The sequence below is a fragment of the Myxocyprinus asiaticus genome, chromosome 50, assembly GCF_019703515.2.
Source record: "Myxocyprinus asiaticus isolate MX2 ecotype Aquarium Trade chromosome 50, UBuf_Myxa_2, whole genome shotgun sequence".
Classification (NCBI taxonomy): Eukaryota; Metazoa; Chordata; class Actinopteri; order Cypriniformes; family Catostomidae; genus Myxocyprinus; species Myxocyprinus asiaticus.
In genome coordinates, this window is record NC_059393.1 from 17,635,842 (window position 1) to 17,654,703 (window position 18,862).

Below are 18,862 nucleotides of genomic sequence, written 5' to 3' on the forward strand. Positions count from 1 at the left end.
ATGTGGCTTTTAAAAGTATAGCAAAACTGTGCAAATGAACAAAATGCAGGTCTCTTGAGGCACGGTCAAATTAGTAAAACTGTTTGGGGCCGTTTACACCAAATGCGTTTTTGCGCTGTTTTTCAATTCTTTTCCTATGTAAACATGTGCTAGACAGACGTCTTTGACTGTTGCACTACGTCTGGCTGTTTTTTAGATGCTGTGACAGGTTAATGGAATAGTTCACCCAAAAATGAAAATTCTCTCATCATTTACTCACTCTTATGCCATCACAGATGTGTATGACTTTCTGTCATCTGCTGAACTCTAATGAAGATTTTTAGAAGAATATTTCAGCTCTTTTGGTGCATACAATGCAAGTGAATGGGTGCCAAAATTTGGAAGCTCCAAAAATCACATAAGTCAGCATAAAGGTAATCCATAAGACTCCAGTGGTTAAATCAATGTCTTTAGTAGCGATATGATAGGTGTGGGTGAGAAACAGATCACTTTCACATTCTTCTTCTTGTGTTTCTTGTGATTCACATTCTTCATGCATGCTATTTATTTTGTATTTTTTTACAAATTTAATACAGTCAAATAAATAACATGTGGCTCGTGATGACCGTTTTTTTGACAGCGCCTCACTTGAGTGAGTATATGACTTGAACCGATGATCTGAGGTTAGTTATGTTGATATCTACTACGAGTTGTCATTACAGCAAACAACTGCACAAGTTGAGACTGAACTCATTTTTACTCCAAATAATACTTGAAATTGCTTGTTTTGGTAGTTTTACATTGCTACTTATGAAGACCTGAACCAAAAACAGTCCAGCGGCAATCAGAATCATCATGGCACCACCCAGGGGTTGGTCAGAAAAACTGTGGATACGTTGCACTTGCCTAGCTTTTTTTAGCACAAGGATGCGTTCGGTGTGAAAAGCCCATTGTTAAATTGAAAAACGCACCACTAAAGGCGTGGTCACATTTACCTTTGCACAGCGAAATTCTGCTGGCGAACAAGACGAAGGCGGATGTTAAGCGCATATGAAACCTGCAAAAACTCCTAAGCAGCCTCTTTTTATGCAACACTTTAAAATCTGGCAGAGTAAAATTATAAAGAAACTCACCACTAAAATGATTTGCTTGTCCATTGCGAATATTCAGTTTAGCTGCGTATTTATGAAGCACCACCCACACAGAGTTAACTACCAGAACAAGCAACGAAGTGAATTTGCGTGTCAAGGTTCACCAAATATGAACTCAGTGTGAAATTCAGATAGGGAAATTCTTCGCCACTGGAAGTCCATCTGCTGAAATTCTAATAGCACCGATTCCTATTAAGACTGTGTTTCACCCATGGAATTTTGTCATGCAAAGGTGAATGTGACCGCACCTTAAAGATGCTGTCATTTTTTATAAAATGCCATTTCAGGGATTAGGAAATGGTATGCTGAAAATGTTTCTACTCTCTGGAAGATATCTCTGAAATAAGTGTCCAGAGATATCTCACAGGTCTCTGTGACAGCATTAGACTGTGTAAACAGCAAACAAAAATGTGTCTGCAGGCACGGTCACATTCTTCGATCAGCGAATGAGAAGTCTTTGATGTGCTTTCTGCCTGTCAATCAATTTGCACATTCCCATAGTGTAGTAGTTGAAGAGGTTCATTCAGTTTAATGCCATATTCAGATTCCTAATAGTTGTCAGTTGAGGGCACTATTTTGCTACTTTTGTATTTGGCAACCCTAAGAAGATGCTCTTCTGTTCTCAACGGTCTCTGTGGAGGGCGGGGTTTTGGAAAGAGGGGGCGTGTCAAAGTTAACGACTCAGTCTCGTGGAAGTTCCAGAACGGCTAATATCACTTACAGCACCTTTCATTTTACGAGACAGCGTTGCATCGGTCAAAAACCTCCACCAAGCATAGAAAAAACAAACAAATAAAAAACTTTGCAGATGCGTCTTGAATCCGTGTGAACGGCCCCATACAGATTATAAGCATACAAATTCCTACAACTATCTAAGAGACCTATCTTCTCCCCTGCTGTGTGTTAAATAAAAGATCAATTGTCTCTTCTGGGAAAAGCAGACAATAACACGTGGACAGTTTAATTTGGCTGGCAATGTTTTTATCAGGGCTGGTCTGATGAGTATTATTTTCATCACTTTACAGACCTGTTTCCTTAAAACACACTGACTCCCTCAAACTCTGCTTTTTGAACTTAGACTTCATTGGGGGCTAAATTTTACTGTGGTCAACTTTTTACATTTTACTGTGCCTCTGTTAGGCAAATTTATCTTTATCAAAAGTTATTTGGTTTTCTTGCTCCAGATTTTTACTTTTCCCTTTTAAACAATCTTATACACCGATCAGCCACAACATTAAATCCACCTGCCTAATATTGTGTAGGTCCTCTTCGTGCCACCAAAACAGCGCCAACTCACATCTCAGAATAGCATTCTGAGATGATATTCTTCTCACCACAATTGTACAGAGTTGTTACAGTAGACTTTGTCAGTTCAAACCAGTCTGGCCATTCTCTGTTGACCTCTCTCATCAACAAGGCATTTCCATCACTGGATGTTTTTTTGTTTTTGCACCATTCTGAGTAAATTCTAGAGACTGTTGTGTGTAAAAATCCCAGGAGATCAGCAGTTACAGAAATACTCAAACCAGCCCATCTGGCACCAACAAGCATGCCATGCTCCAAATCACTGAGATCAAAATTTTTTCCCCATTCTGATGGTTGATGTGAACATTAACTGGAGCTCCTGACCCACATCTGCATGATTTTATGCACTGCTGCCACACGTTTGGCTGATTAGATAATCGCATGGATGATTGTTGGTGCCAGACAGGCTGGATAACCGCTCTGTACAATTGTGGTGAGAAGAATATAATCTCAGAATGCTATTATGAAATGCAGGTTGGTGCTGTTTTGGCGGCACGAGGGGGACCTACACAATATTAGGCAGGTGGTTTTAATGTTGTGGCTGATTGGTGTATGAAACTATACTGTATATACTAAATAATGTATTTTTTAAAAATATGAGCGGTGCTTGCCCGTGCTATGATATTGAGGTTCTTTAGATTTGGCTTGAGTCCTTAAAGGAATATACCAAATTCAATTTAAGTTAAGCTCAATCGACAGCATTTGTGGCATAATGTTGATAACCACAAAAATTAATTTCGACTCGTCCCTCCTTTTCTTTCAAATAAGCAAATATCAAGATTACAGAGAGGCACTTCCAATGGAAGTGAATGGGGCCAATTTTCTGGAGGGGTTAAAGGCAGAAATGAGAAGCATATAGTTTTATAAAAGCACTTACAATAATTATTTTGTTAAAACTCTTGTATTAGTTGAGCTGTTAAGTTGTTTAAATTGCTGTTTTTATGGTCATTTTAGGGTTTATGCCGTTATGTTGTCATAGCAATGAAGTTGCAAAATTGGATATAACTTACACAGAAAAGGTTAGCAAGTGATTTTATCACACTAAAATTATGTTAACACACATTTTGTTTATGTCTTGTAGCTATACTGTTAAAACAGTGTGTATTTTACCGTCTATGGATTGGCCCCATTCACTTCCATTGTAAATGCCTCACTAGAACCTACATATAGCTAAGTGGAGAAATTTCATGTAATTAACTCTAGTCATAAATTGGACGTGGCCCCTTTAAGAAAAAGAGTTTTGCGACACCTGCTTTCTGGCATTCTCTCATGTTACACACGTGTGCTGGTTAGAGACGTGAGAACTTGTATTGCGCAAGAGAGCTCCCGGTTTTGTTTATCGGTTGAGAATTCTTGGGATGCATATGGATTGCATGTGTGGAGTTTGACCACATTTTACACATGTGAGAACTGGCCTCTACCGTATTTCGTAGAACCATATTTCTTTTTTGTATTTCATTTTTTTTTTAAATTCCTCTTATATATATATACGGCCCCATGGACCGCTGTTTTTTCCTTTTTTGTTAACAGCCGTCAGATTAAACCCCCAAAAAACAGTTTTTTATCCTGTGTGATTTTACAACCCACCAGCTACATTCACTGGTGGCCAGAAGTTTGGAATAATGTACCGATTTTGCTCTTATGGAAAGAAATTGGTACTTTTATTCACCAAAGTGGCATTCAACTGATCACAATGTATAGTCAGGACATTAATAACGTGAAACATTACTATTAAAATTTGAAAAAAATGTTCAGAACTTCTTAAACTACTTCAAAGATTTCTCATCAAAAAATCCTCCACGTGCAGCAATGACAGCTTTGCAGATCTTTGGCATTCTAGCTGTCAGTTTGTCCAGATACTCAAGTGACATTTCACCCCACACTTCCTGTAGCACTTGCCATAGATGTGTCTGTCTTGTCGGGCACTTCTCACACACCTTACAGTCTAGCTGATCCCACAAAAGCTCAATGGGGTTAAGATCCATGACACTCTTTTCCAATTATCTGTTGTCCAATGTCTGTGTTTCTTTGCCCAATCTAACCTTTTCTTTTTGTTTTTCTGTTTCAAAAGTGGCTTTTTCTTTGCAATGCTTCCCATAAGGCCTTTTGGTCCTTGTTAGAGTCAGTTGTCCTTTGTTTTTGAAGACAGTAGTGTACACCTTTGTATGAAATCTTCAGTTTTTTGGCAATTTCAAGCATTGTATAGCCGTCATTCTTCAAAACAATGATTGACTGATGAGTTTCTTTTTTGCCATTTTTGACCTAATATTGAACTTAAGACATACAGGTCTGTTGCATACTCAAAAACAAACACAAAGACAACATTAAGCTTCATTTAATGAACCAAATAGCTTTCAGCAGTGTTTGATATAATGGCAAGTGATTTTCTAGTACCAAATTAAATGTTTAGCATGATTACTCAAGGATAAGGTGTTGGAGTGATGGCTGCTGGAAATGGGGCCTGTCTAGATTTGATAAAAAAATGACTTTTTTCAAATAGTGATGGTGCTGTTTTTTACATCAGTAATGTCCTGACTATACTTTGTGATCAGCTCAATGCCAATTGACAATTTCCTTCCGAAACAGCAAAATCTGTACATTATTCCAAACGTTTGGCCACTAGTGTACATTTTTGCTTTTTTTAAAGAAATGAATGGACAAGTCAACATTTATGCTGTCGATTGAGCTCAACTTGTATTGAAACTGTAATATTCCTTTAAATCTAAGTCTTTATGATCGTCCACCAGGGAAAAATCATAAATCCTGTCGTTTAGACAGTAATAGCACACCTCTCCTCAAAAAGCTGCCATATTTGAGTCATCACTCAAATCTGATATCCCAAGCACAAACTGTGCGGGATGAGTTATGCACTGATACTTAATAGGGGGTTTGTTCAAATTCTTAACACTCAATATGACCACAGCATTTTGCTAAAAATACTCACATATTTGCAAGGGCAGTCTATTTTTAATTCCAAATGACCTTGTATATCCACTGCCCTCTCTGTCCTCTTGCTCCCTGTAGTGAAATCTTTTATGTTTTCCTCTTCAACACAATGAAAATGTCAAAATGTTTATCTTCCTATTGGCTTTCTTTAAGGATATAATGAGTCATACATAATGCCTTTCTTACATAACATACATAACATTGCAAACTCATGTTCCACAGGAAGCAGAGGTTTGCGTACTCTATCAGAATGTATTCCGGAATACAGTTTGACCTCCTTATGCATGCTGCATACCTCTTGAAGACAGTGATTAAGAAACATCTGGCATGAAGCTCGAGTAGCTGACCTCAGCACAAGTGTTGCCAACATCAGTACAAACTGCATTTCATTTATTTAGCCTTTTGTTTAGATGCAACGACCTCAAGAGCTACTTGTCAGAAATATAGTATTTAATGGATTATAGTCTTCTAAAAATAGGATCTTGTTGGTAATTTATTCACATTAACCAGAACATTTCGAAAGAAAAAGTATTGAGCTCTATCATTTTTAATGGTGCTTCACTAGTATTTTTGCTTGTACTTGAGGATAGGGATTTGAACAAACCCCTAACCCTAATTATTACATTTGGGTGCGTAACTCATTCCACACTGTTTGTACTACAGACATGAATGATACATCAAATCGTGCGGCATGTTAAATTATTTTGCAAAACGAACATAAAGCCTACATTTAGGACCATTACACTTTTTTGCATTGTGACATTTTCAGGACACTAAAGCACATTTTACATTTTGCATGTTTAGACAAACACCATAAAACCTAGTTTACAAAGAGTGTTTCAGCATTTACATTCAAATAGAAACTGATGAAAAGTAATAATTTGTGAATACCATTAATAAAACAATGTGTCAAAAGATTAAACATTACTTTTTTCTACACAAAATCCAACCAGACAATCGCACACTGAAAACCCTAATAAGTTGACTCTACTCAATTGATTTGAGTAATGACATCTCCAAAACTTGTGTCATTAAGTTAACTTAACATGGTGTTCAAATAGAATAAACTAAATTATTTAAGTTAAAGTAACTAGATGCAAGTAGCCAACTTAGATTTGCTATTTAAATGTTGTTGTTTCAACTTAATAATTTTGATTGAAAGGACTCAAATTTAGATCATACAGTAACACAGCTGAAACAACGAAGATCATAACTGATTCTAGGTCGATCATTAAGTAAACTTATTTCTCTACAGAAATGCATAGACACCTGTACTTCAGTTGCACATGCTCAAGATAAACTGAAATAGAGTTAACAGGGTCCAACTTGACCAAAGGGGACACATATTACCCTAATAGTGACATCACACGAAACAACTCTTTGCAACAAAATAACATAAATAATACTAAGAGCTTAAACCTCTGTGAATTCTTAAACAACTATTTAAATGCCCCTATAAGTTCCCTTTGACCAAGGAAACATAAGGAAATAATTCAAGCACAAGGTATTGTGGGTATTCCCCGTTGCCTCAATTTTGTACACAATAGTTTGAGTTATTAACACGTAAAATATTAAGTCTATGGATTTTTTAATAACAATAAGTTCAGTGTGCTGAGTGACTCCAGCCAGGTCTCCTAAGCAACCAAATTGGCCTGGTTGCTAGGGAGGGTAGAGTCACATGGGGTAACCTCCTCGTGGTCGTGATTAGTGGTTCTCACTCTCAGTGGGGCACGTGGTAAGTTGTGCGTGGATCACGGAGAGTAGCATGAGCCTCCACATGCTGTGAGTCTCCGTGGTGTCATGCACAGCGAGCCAAGTGATAAGATGCATGGATTGACGGTCTCAGAAGTGGAGGTATCTGAGACTTGTCCTCCGCCACCCGGATTGAGGTGAGTAACCGCACCACCACGAGGACCTAGTAAGTAGTGGGAATTGGGCATTCCAAATCGGGGAGAAAAGCCCAAAACTTGACCTTCCAAGTAATGTTTAATTAAGACAACTTGATTTTCCCAGTAATGGCAACATTAGGGTTTACAGTGCAAGAAGCACTTTAAGAGAGCACTTTAGAATGTTTGCATGCTGCTGAACAGCTAAAAGAGCTAGATCACTTTAACAAACCCTTTTGGACAAAGATCCCCCATGAGTGAGAATGAGTGTTTTCAGAGCAAAGGAATTCAAACAGAACACTTGCTCTCCACTGGTTTCTCTCTCTTGCTTTGTATCTGACATAGAATGCAGCCTGAATAAACAGTTCTACCTTCCTCTTGTTTAATGTACAGTTAATGCAGCCAAATAGAGGCCTATCAGGTGTAACATCACATGCTGTATCTAGAAAAATTGTCCAGTCCACCAAACTATAATCCTGGGATAAACCTTCCGTCATGCTTCCATATGTTTGAACTTCAAAACATCTGACCAACTTTATTTTTGTTTATGATCTCTGCATTCATTTCTCTTGTGGAAATAAGCAGTAGAAAGTTGAGAACGTGTTCATTGGTGTTGCTTGATTTTGGTGAAACTTGGTCCAACTACCAAGCTTGGGATTGGGAATGCTTCCAGGACAGTTTTAGGATTTTAAGCCTACATGGTGATGTTAATAGCATGCAAACTTCTTGTTGCGAATTCAATACAAAGAAAACCTCTTTCAATTCTCGCAAGAGCTTTATGTTGAACACATATATCCTTTTTAGGAGATATTGCACAAGTGTTCACAATATCCTTTAACCTTTGGGTAAACAGTACACCATATTTTGCACGCTGTGGTGTGTGTTCGAAAGAAGCTCTTGGAAAAGGTTTTTATTAGCACAAGCCACAAGTTTGCTCGCATTTACAAAAGCCTGCTCTGTCCCTTCATACATATTAATGAGACTAATGAATGAAATGAGCGATGTCTTTGAGAATAAAATCACTTTGAAACCTCTCCCATGCCCTTTAAGTTGCACATCAGTGGCAAACTGTGATTCAACATAAGGATCAGATCTTTCTACTCAATTTCAAGATGCATCAATGCATGCAACATGCTGTGATCAAAAACTGTTTGCAACCTTTGGACTTAAAAGATGATTTAACATGAATTTAGCTTTTGAAAGCCTTTCATTTCATGAAATAATGGATCCGTATGGAATTAATGTGCAGCTACCCCAGTGAATAAATAAACAGATTTGTTTATGATCAGTGTTATATAATGGAATTGCCATTTCACATTTCTGTATGTCAGGGAAAACACATTGTGAATGTCTGGCTATCGTGGTACACGGGCAACAGGCTGTGCTTGAGCTCCCATTCCTGTCTGCTGAAGCAGTTACCATGGGAACACCCTTTTTTCTCTGTTGTTCTGAAGTATTTAAAATGCAGGTCTTGCACAGTTTAGCATTTAGAGTTCTCTTAAGATTTGTGCCCAGTTCAACTTGCTTTACTAGTTTTTTTTTATTGCCTTAAAAGTGCTGAAATGTACTTGTATACTTTGTTTCATTTTTATGAACTATTTTAAGTACTCAACGTTATATATTTGATTTATTGCACACTTATCTGAGTTTAGAGGCCATCAAAATAGATCAAATATATTTCAATTTGATTACAGAGATTATATAACTCCAGAGACATTTTAGAAGTGTAATTCACTTTTTTCTTTCTTTTTATTTTTTCTGTTGCATGTATTATTTGACTAAGTGTTTCCTGTAACAAGAGTGGGAGTTTGACTACATGGCCATATTGAAACAATCACAGACTTTATTTCTCTTTATTTATTTGACACTAAATTATAGAAAGAGATTACATTTATCTTAACATATATTTAAAATTAGCAGGACATAAATCCATGTTTTTTCTTCTTCTCCAAATTCAGTTAGAGAGGATAAATTATATCTTTCCACTACAATGCTGCAGTGTCTAAAAACAATTATACTTATAATAAAAGGGGGACATCTGGTGGTTTTGTGGTGCTAAAATGTATTATCAGTACTCCTTGTTAGAGGAATAGATTTCGACTCGACCCTCATTTATTTAAGAAAAAAAGGAAAAAAGAAAACGCGATTACAGTTAATCACTTACAATGGAAGTGAATGGGGCCAGTTCATAAACACTCAAATACTCACCATTTCAAAAGTATAGCCACAAGACATAAATATTATGCATCGCTTACTTACCTTATCTGTGTAAAATTACACTGATCAGCCACAACATTAAAACCACTGACAGTTGAAGTGAATTACATTGAGTATCTCGTTACAATGGCACCTGGGGTGGGATATATTAGGCACAGGGGTGTGAGTGTTATATTGTCCGACCTGGTGGAGTCTGTGAGTGGGGGGGCACATGGGGGGCCAGGCTTCTGTCGAGGGGGGGGGGGGGGGGGGCGATCTGAGTGATTTTGACAAGGGCCAAATTATGGGGGGTATGGCACGAGGCACCCACACAGACACCCCTCCCGTCAACTACTTTGGGGGCGTGTTGAAGTGGGTTTCGTCCGAGGTGCCATATAATATTTTAATACCAAAAGAAGGTGGCCTGGTCTGATGAATCACGTTTTCTTTTAGATCATGTGGACGGCAGGGTCCACATTATGCTCAGGTGCATTGTTTACCTGCAGCAGGATGCACCTTGGGAAGAAGGCAGGCTGGCGGAAGCAGTGTGATGCTCTGGGCAACGTTCTGCTGGGAAACCTTAGGTCCTGGCATTCATGTGGATGTTACTTTGACACGTGCCACTTACCTAAACATTGTTGCAGACCACGTACACCCCTTCATGGCAACGGTATTCCCTGATGGCAGTGGCCTTTTATAGCAGGATAATGCGCCCTGCCACACTGCAAAAATTGTTGAGGAATGGTTTGAGGAACATAACCTTTTGTGGTAGGCCTAATTAAATTATGCTATTAAGCTTTACATACATACAAATTTACAGAACATACATAATTAAGCCAGTCAAAAAATATGAATGCTCACACTGAATAAGTGTCTGCTAAAATGACTATTTCAAGAAAGAATGAATGCATGCATGAATCAGTTTAAAACATATTAATTATAAGTTAGCCATAAATGAAAGGACGAATGAATCTAAAACGGTATTTATAGACATAAATAGGCATAAGAGATGAATGAATGAATGGATGGATGAATTGACTCACATGACATCTTTATCACTTCAGTTTAGGCGTGTAGTAAATACTTGCTCAGGCTCATCATCGGACGCACGCGACGTCAGCGCGAGGACTTGTTTCTTGCCTTGCGTCCGGACGCACGTGCAACCACAGCGCTCATCTGATACCGGATACCGGATACCGGATACCGGAGACACTTCGCTGAAAATGCTCCCGTTATCCATCAAAGATGACGAGTACAAGCCTGCCAAGTTTAACCTGTTCGTCAAATTATCGGGCTGGTTCAGGTAACGATTGTTAAATCGTCAATAATTCATTGACTTTCACTCACACAGCTGTCGGTTTGGAGCGGCTAATGGAGTTAGCGTGCTAGTCAGCTCGTGACACTTTGTTTTAAAATGTAAAAAGGACTCTAAAACAGTTTTTTAAATATGTAATTCGTCAAAAGAAAGCCTTTATATCCTTAAAAAGTTAATTTAGCTGTCATGATAAGAAAACAGTCTTGTATAAACTTAATCCCGGTCAGATTTTTGTTAGCAGAGCGAGGTAAACATTTAACATAAGATGTAATATCTTTTATTTTGCTTTATTAAATGTATTGAAATAGGTCCAACACCAAAATATGTGTATTAAGAGTTTATTTAGACTACATGTCATTTCTCTAGACCATTTTATTAAAAAAATAAAAAATGACAGTAGTGTATTTGCTTGGGTGTTAATTTAGGAGCCAGTTTGTCTGGTCTGGTCATTTGAATCAGTCTGAAACTTTTTATTTTGTGTGTCATTCTCTCCTCAGATCAATTCTTGCTGATAAGACCTCTCGCAATCTGTTTTTCTTCTTGTGTTTGAACCTGTCCTTCGCTTTCGTGGAGCTCTCCTATGGCATATGGAGTAACAGGTAACAGTAGGGGGCCAAACACAAAAATGCCACGTATATCTAAGTGTGGGAGGAGCTAGTGTGATTTTGTTTTGGGCCTTCTGTTGTTTGGGGGGTGGGGGGGCGGGCTGAAGAAATGGTTTTGATTGGTTTTTAGGGAATGAACAGGAAGTGAGCCTAATGGCTGATCAAAGTTCATTTTAAGTTTCAAATAACATTCTGAGCTGCCTTGCTAGACAGCATTTTTGAAAATCATAGGAATGTTTGAGCAAACATGTGGAGTTCAACAGTGGTGTTTAGGTAAGCCACTCATTAGGTTTGGAGACACAACCATAGTATTACTTGGGAAAGTCTGGCTGATGATGGAAACTTAAATTAACCGTTGGTTTCCAGGAAATGAAATCTGGATTTCTTTTTTTTTTTTTTTTTAAATCCCCTTTTCTCCCAATTAGGAATGCCCAATTCCCATTACTTACTAGGTCCTTGTGGTGGCACGGTTACTCACCTCAGTCCGGGTGGTGGAGGACAAGTCTCAGTTGCCTCCGCTTCTGAGACAGTTAGTCCACGCATCTTATCCTGTGGCTCGTTGTGCATGACACCGCGGAGACTCACATCATGTGGAAGCTCGTGCTGCTCTCCGCGATCCACGCACAACTTACCACGTGCCCCATTGAGAGCAAGAACCACTAATCATGACCACGAGGAGGTTACCCCATGTGACTCTACCCTCCCTAGCAACCGGGCCAATTTGGTTGCTTAGGAGACCTGGCTGGAATCACTCAGAACAACCTGGATTAGGGATGCCGCGATTATACAATTTGTATTATTTTATTTTTTTTTACCCTTTTTTACCCAATTTGGAATGCCCAATGCGCTTTTAAGTCCTCGTGGTCGCGTAGTGATTCGCTAGCAAACTAGTGAACTCCAGGGTTGGTACCCAGCGTCTTTTATCACTGAGCTACCTGGGCCCCGACGCGATTAAACAGTTTCACTGTTAACCGCAATTAAAAATGTCACGGTTAATTTAACTGCAAGAATTTAGAATCCACAGTTAAAACCGTTAAATGCTTTATTTAGACGTGGCAAAAATATACATAATGTATAAATATATAATATAAAAGAGTTATAAGATTTTGTAAGTCTGAATGTGAAAACTCTTGTGCATATGTGGGTATTGGAGCTGTTGCTATGGCTACAGACGGTTGCTGCTTGTTGCTTAGCCAGGTGCCACGGACTGAACGTGAACTTTCAATTCACGTGAAACTAGTGCTTGAACACACAAACTACAAAATATAATTCAATCTACCAGTCTCATGTCCATCAAAAAAGTTACTTAAATCGTCTGTTTGGCAGCTTTTAAATGACTGACTGAAGACGGATGTAAATTGTGCAGACAGAAGTCATAGAAAGAAACACATCTTACAAATGGGACAGGATGCTCCATTAGTCATCCAACAACAAACTAGTCAATTTAATATTTTTTAGCTTTGGTGATTTCAAAGTGATGAATTAAAAGGTGCCACTTTTTGTAATGTTTAAACATGCTGCGTTTAGTTACTATCAGCGAGTAAACTTGCAAAAAGTTGTGTCTTAAATAGTCCTCTTTATTTAAAGCATTGCTTCTGTACAAATTCACTGCATTCAATAATAAATGTACATTTTAGTCATGATCGGACTTTAAATTGCCTGCTGTGAGCAGTGTTCCCATTATTATGCATAGTCCACATGTTTATTTGTAAGGTGTTGTGGACAGTAATTTTATAGAATCTGTTGCCGATTCTTTATGTTGGGGTGTCTGACAGACAACAAATTACTTAAACTGTTGCAGAAGGAAAAAAATGTTGGATGCCTCAAACTACATGTTGCGCACCCACAGTAATCTTGCATTTACACACTTTTAAAGCACTCCGGTTACATTGAAGCACATAGAGCTCGGGATGCGCATAAGCGATGTCGTGCCCTAGATTGGAGCATCTCTTTTTAGGCTATATACCTCCTATGTATTTGTTGTGTATTTATCAGTTTTCTTATTGTAGGGCTGCCCTTAGTGTTCACACATCCCCCAGAAATACATCTGCAAAGACGTTCATTTGTTATATGTTATGCATTTTTTGCATCAGTGCTGTTGTATAATAAGAAAAATGGGAAATAATCATAAAACCGGTTAACTGCGATTTTTGCCGGTAATCTCACCGTCAAAATCTCAAACCGCGGCATCCCTACCTTGGATTCGAACTCGTGACTCCAGGGGTGATAGTTAGCGTCAATACTCGCTGAGCTATCCAGGCCCCCTGAAATCTGGATTTCTTGATTGAAGGCTGCAAAAAAAAAAAAAAAATTAAGTTATGCCACCATGGCTGTGACATTTGCACTCCCTTACAAATTACACAATGATTTCAGTTGCAGCCACTCGTTTAAAACATAAGTATTTTACACAGTAAATTATACTCTTATTTACCATTTGTGCATTGTGATTACACTTGAATTAAAATAAGAAATAGTCTTGGTTCAGATGGAGTAGTGATGGTGTCAAAAAATAAATGTGTGTAGTGCTATGAAAAAGTATTTGCCCCCATCCTGATTTCTTCTGTCTTTATGTATATCTCATACTAAATTGTTTAAAAAATTCAGACAATACAGGCAATCTGAGTAAGCACAAAATACAGTTTTTAAATGATAATGTTATTTATTGAAGCAAAAAAGTTATCCAATACCATCTGGGCCTGTGTGGAAAGTATTTGCCCCCTTAGCTATTAAATCCCCAAATATATGAAACTGCATTCAGAATTGGGCTCAGCTGGACTAGACACACCCAGGCCTGAATACTGCCAGCCCTGTTCAATCAAATCAACACCTGTATAGAACTTTTTCAGCAGCATGAAGTTGGCTAAAAGGTCATTAGCACACAATGGCAAGGTTGAATGAAATTCCAGAAATGATGATGGAAAATGTGATTGAAAAACATCAGTCTGGAAAGGGTTACAAAGCTATTTCAAAGGTTCTGGGACTCCAAAGAACCACAGTGAGAGCCATTATCTCCAAATGGAGAAAACTTGGCACAGTAGTGAACCTTCCCAGAAGTGGCCGACCTTCCAAAATTCCTCCAAGAGCACAGCGACGACTCATCCAGGAAGTCACAAAAAAGCCAAGAACACATACAGGTGCATCTCAATAAATTAGAATGTCGTGGAAAAGTTCATTTATTTCAGTAATCCAACTCAAATTGTGAAACTCGTGTATTAAATAAATTCAATGCACACAGACTGAAGTAGTTTAAGTCTTTGGTTCTTTTAATTGTGATGATTTTGGCTCACATTTAACAAAAACCCACCAATTCACTATCTCAAAAAATTAGAATATGGTGACATGCCAATCAGCTAATCAACTCAAAACACCTGCAAAGGTTTCCTGAGCCTTCAAAATGGTCTCTCAGTTTGGTTCACTAGGCTACACAATCATGGGGAAGACTGCTGATCTGACAGTTGTCCAGAAGACAATCATTGACACCCTTCACAAGGAGGGTAAGCCACAAACATTCATTGCCAAAGAAGCTGGCTGTTCACAGAGTGCTGTATCCAAGCATGTTAACAGAAAGTTGAGTGGAAGGAAAAAGTGTGGAAGAAAAAGATGCACAACCAACCGAGAGAACCGCAGCCTTATGATTGTCAAGCAAAATCGATTCAAGAATTTGTGTGAACTTCACAAGGAATGGACTAAGGCTGGGGTCAAGGCATCAAGAGCCACCACACACAGACATGTCAAGGAATTTGGCTACAGTTGTCGTATTCCTCTTGTTAAGCCACTCCTGAACCACAGACAACATCAGAGGCATCTTACCTGGGCTAAGGAGAAGAAGAACTGGACTGTTGCCCAGTGGTCCAAAGTCCTCTTTTCAGATGAGAGCAAGTTTTGTATTTCATTTGGAAACCAAGGTCCTAGAGTCTGGAGGAAGGGTGGAGAAGCTCATAGCCCAAGTTGCTTGAAGTCCAGTGTTAAGTTTCCACAGTCTGTGATGATTTGGGGTGCAATGTCATCTGCTGGTGTTGGTCCATTGTGTTTTTTGAAAACCAAAGTCACTGCACCCGTTTACCAAGAAATTTTGGAGCACTTCATGCTTCCTTCTGCTGACCAGCTTTTTAAAGATGCTGATTTCATTTTCCAGCAGGATTTGGCACCTGCCCACACTGCCAAAAGCACCAAAAGTTGGTTAAATGACCATGGTGTTGGTGTGCTTGACTGGCCAGCAAACTCACCAGACCTGAACCCCATAGAGAATCTATGGGGTATTGTCAAGAGGAAAATGAGAAACAAGAGACCAAACAATGCAGATGAGCTGAAGGCCACTGTCAAAGAAACCTGGGCTTCTATACCACCTCAACAGTGCCACAAACTGATCACCTCCATGCCACGCCGAATTGAGGCAGTAATTAAAGCAAAAGGAGCCCCTACCAAGTATTGAGTACATATACAGTAAATGAACATACTTTCCAGAAGGCAAACAATTCACTAAAAATGTTTTTTTTTATTGGTCTTATGATGTATTCTAATTTTTTGAGATAGTGAATTGGTGGGTTTTTGTTAAATGTGACCCAAAATCGTCACAATTAAAAGAACCAAAGACTTAAACTACTTCAGTCTGTGTGCACTGAATTTATTTAATACACGAGTTTCACAATTTGAGTTGAATTACTGAAATAAATGAACTTTTCCACGACATTCTAATTTATTGAGATGCACCTGTACATCCAAGGAACTGCAGGTCTCTCTCGCATCAATAAAGGTCACTGCTCATGACTCCACTATCAGAAAGACACTGGCCAAAAATGGCATCCATGAAAGAGTGGCGAGGCAAAAACCACTGCTAACCCATAAGAACATTAAGGCTCGTCTGAATTTTGCCAAAACACCTTGATGATCCTCAAAGCTTTTGGGAGAATGTGCTTTGGACTGATCAGTCAAAAGTGGAACTGTTTGGAAGACAGTGTTCCGTTACATCTGGCATAAATCAAACACAGAATTTCACAAAAAGAACATTATACCTACGGTCAAGCATGGTGGTGGTAGTAGTGTGATGGTGTGGGGTAGTGTTGTCACGGTACCAATATTTCAGTAGTCGGTACCGATACCAGTAAAATTTCACTGTTCTCTATACCAATTTCGATACCACAGCATAATATGCTAATATGATAATGTACTATTGAACACAAGTTTAGTTATCTTTAATAATTAGTTTAATAATTATTATTATTTTCCAGAACATGTTTTAAAGTTTAATTTAATCATCAAAATTGTGTCTAATCAATTAATTATTAAAACATTTAATAAGTGAAAATAGAACTTTATAACGTCATTGCATATTTTTGCCTAACCTTTATCAACAGCTGTCTTGCTTGTGATAAATTGATTAATTATTGTTATTATTATTACTACAGAGAATATTAAATTTTACTATACAGTTGTATTAATATATTTTTATTCCATTTTTTATTTAATTTCTTCAATTTCATGCATCTAGCTTTTATTTTGAATCATGATTTTATCATGACATGTTTTTTCCTGGAAGCTTCACTTTTCCAGATAAACAGTTCACGACAAGACCCAGTGTGATCATTGAAGACTTAAGTCTCGTCGGAAATCTCATCTGTTTACACTGCCCTTTGAGTCTGACAAATGAAATGTAGGACACAATTTTGGAGTGTTTGTATTTTAGATTACTGGTGTTTGTGTATGTGGTAATTTTGAAATTGTATGTTTTAAATTGTATTACTGTGAAGCACTTTGGTCAACTCTGTTGTTTTAAACATGGCCGTTGCAGTCATTGTTGGGGGGGATCTGTCATTAGGTGGCTCGCACTGACCCAACAAATACAGTGCATTATTAATATATTACAATATATATATTAATATACAAGTATGATATAAGTATTATATTAATATATATACATATTTACTTTTAATATTTGTTGTATTTTAAAGATTCAAGTACTGCAAAATAATTGCAAAATTTCGCAGTTTAGCTGCAGAAATAAAGGGCATCTTGTGGAGCACTTGCTTCTGTTTCACACATGACTAAAAGACTGAAGACTGGTCCTGAATAAATAATTTAATCAATTACAATAATGACAATTATGCATGTGTACAATTTTATTTTTTACTTCGTGCTTCTGCTTTGTGGGATTTAAATGCATCCAAGTGGCTCGAGTGTTTTGACTACGTTCACCAAAATGAGTTCAGATCCATTTAATAATTCAGTGACCATTTCTGGTGATGCCAAAAGGTGTGAGTGAGTGTCTTGTGTGAAATTAGTTCGTCACTGAATCAATTTTTTTTAATCCTTTAAATTTTTTATGTCTACAGACCTTCAAAGAGATTTTAGTAGAGGTTTTAAGCATTAAAAGAACAAAGCAAATCTATCATTCCCCTACAGTTTGTGAGCTGCTGAGCATGACTTTCATCAAAAGACAACAATAGTCTTATAATAATTATGAGTTTCAATAATGTCCATACATTTTCATATATAAAAAAGACTTCAGTACTTAAGTAAAACGCATGTGTTCTAAGAACACAGCAGATCTATCTTTTTTCCTACAGTTTGTTGACTGCACGCCAACACAGAGGTAAAAAACAGGAGCTGATATTAAAAATAGCTTTACATACTTAACACTAATATGCTTAAATTTGCAAAAATAACCAATCAAACTATTACCTCACAAACATAATGTAAAAAGCATAACTTAATGAAGACTCATGCGCTGATATAAACTCCGCTTACAATGTGTGCTTAAAAGAAGGATTGTTCTTTTGTTTGTTTTCTGCAGTGCATTTCACATAATGCTGCCAATCAAGAATATGCTGATAAATAACTCTCATTTGTGTGTTCCTCATCTCTAGATTATTAATTTAGATCAACATCAATGCTGATAAAAAAAAAAACATGGATAAATGAGCATTGTTGAAAGCAACTTTGTAGAAATGAACAGCCGCATAGATTAGACTGTCTGACTGATGGCCTATTATGTAAGGGTTGTTTTGGCTCATGAAACTCATCTGTGATTGGCTGGATGGTTGCTCAATCAGCCCAAAGTAACAAAACGCAAAGAATACTGTATACAAATCCACCATTTGGACTCGGAATGGGTTTAGCTTGGAAAAGTGCAGGGGACAAAAATCACCTTTTTAAAGAGTGTGGGGGACATGTCCCCCACGGCTGCTACACCCTTGGTTTTAAATGCTATATAAATAAAGTTGAATTGAGATTAAAGCACAAATGCTGTGATTTAATTAAAAAATATACAGTTTTCATGTGCTGCGTGGTTCACAGTGGATTAGTGCTCTGCTTTGTCATCTCAAACAACGTGAATGTTTCTCAATGTCTGTGGAGTGTCCAGTGTATGAGCGGTCGGATTTATACATTCAAAGTACGCAGCTCATCCACGCTAAGATTGCAGCCTTCAGCGGTTTAATAAATCACATTAGGACATATCACTTGGATTAGTTGTCCATTTCA

The 18,862-nt window shown here is 37.8% G+C and overlaps 1 protein-coding gene across 1 annotated transcript in view; it reads left to right on the forward strand.

The window, feature by feature from the left end:
• The first annotated feature begins 10,589 nt into the window (after positions 1–10,589).
• slc30a7 (solute carrier family 30 member 7) overlaps positions 10,590–18,862 on the forward strand; it is a 40,163-nt gene continuing 31,890 nt past the window's right edge. The window contains exons 1-2 of the mRNA XM_051694328.1: positions 10,590–10,766; positions 11,276–11,377. Of these exons, the coding sequence (XP_051550288.1) occupies positions 10,687–10,766; positions 11,276–11,377 (182 nt within the window). The 5' untranslated portion in view covers positions 10,590–10,686. The remainder of the gene's footprint in view (positions 10,767–11,275; positions 11,378–18,862) is intronic.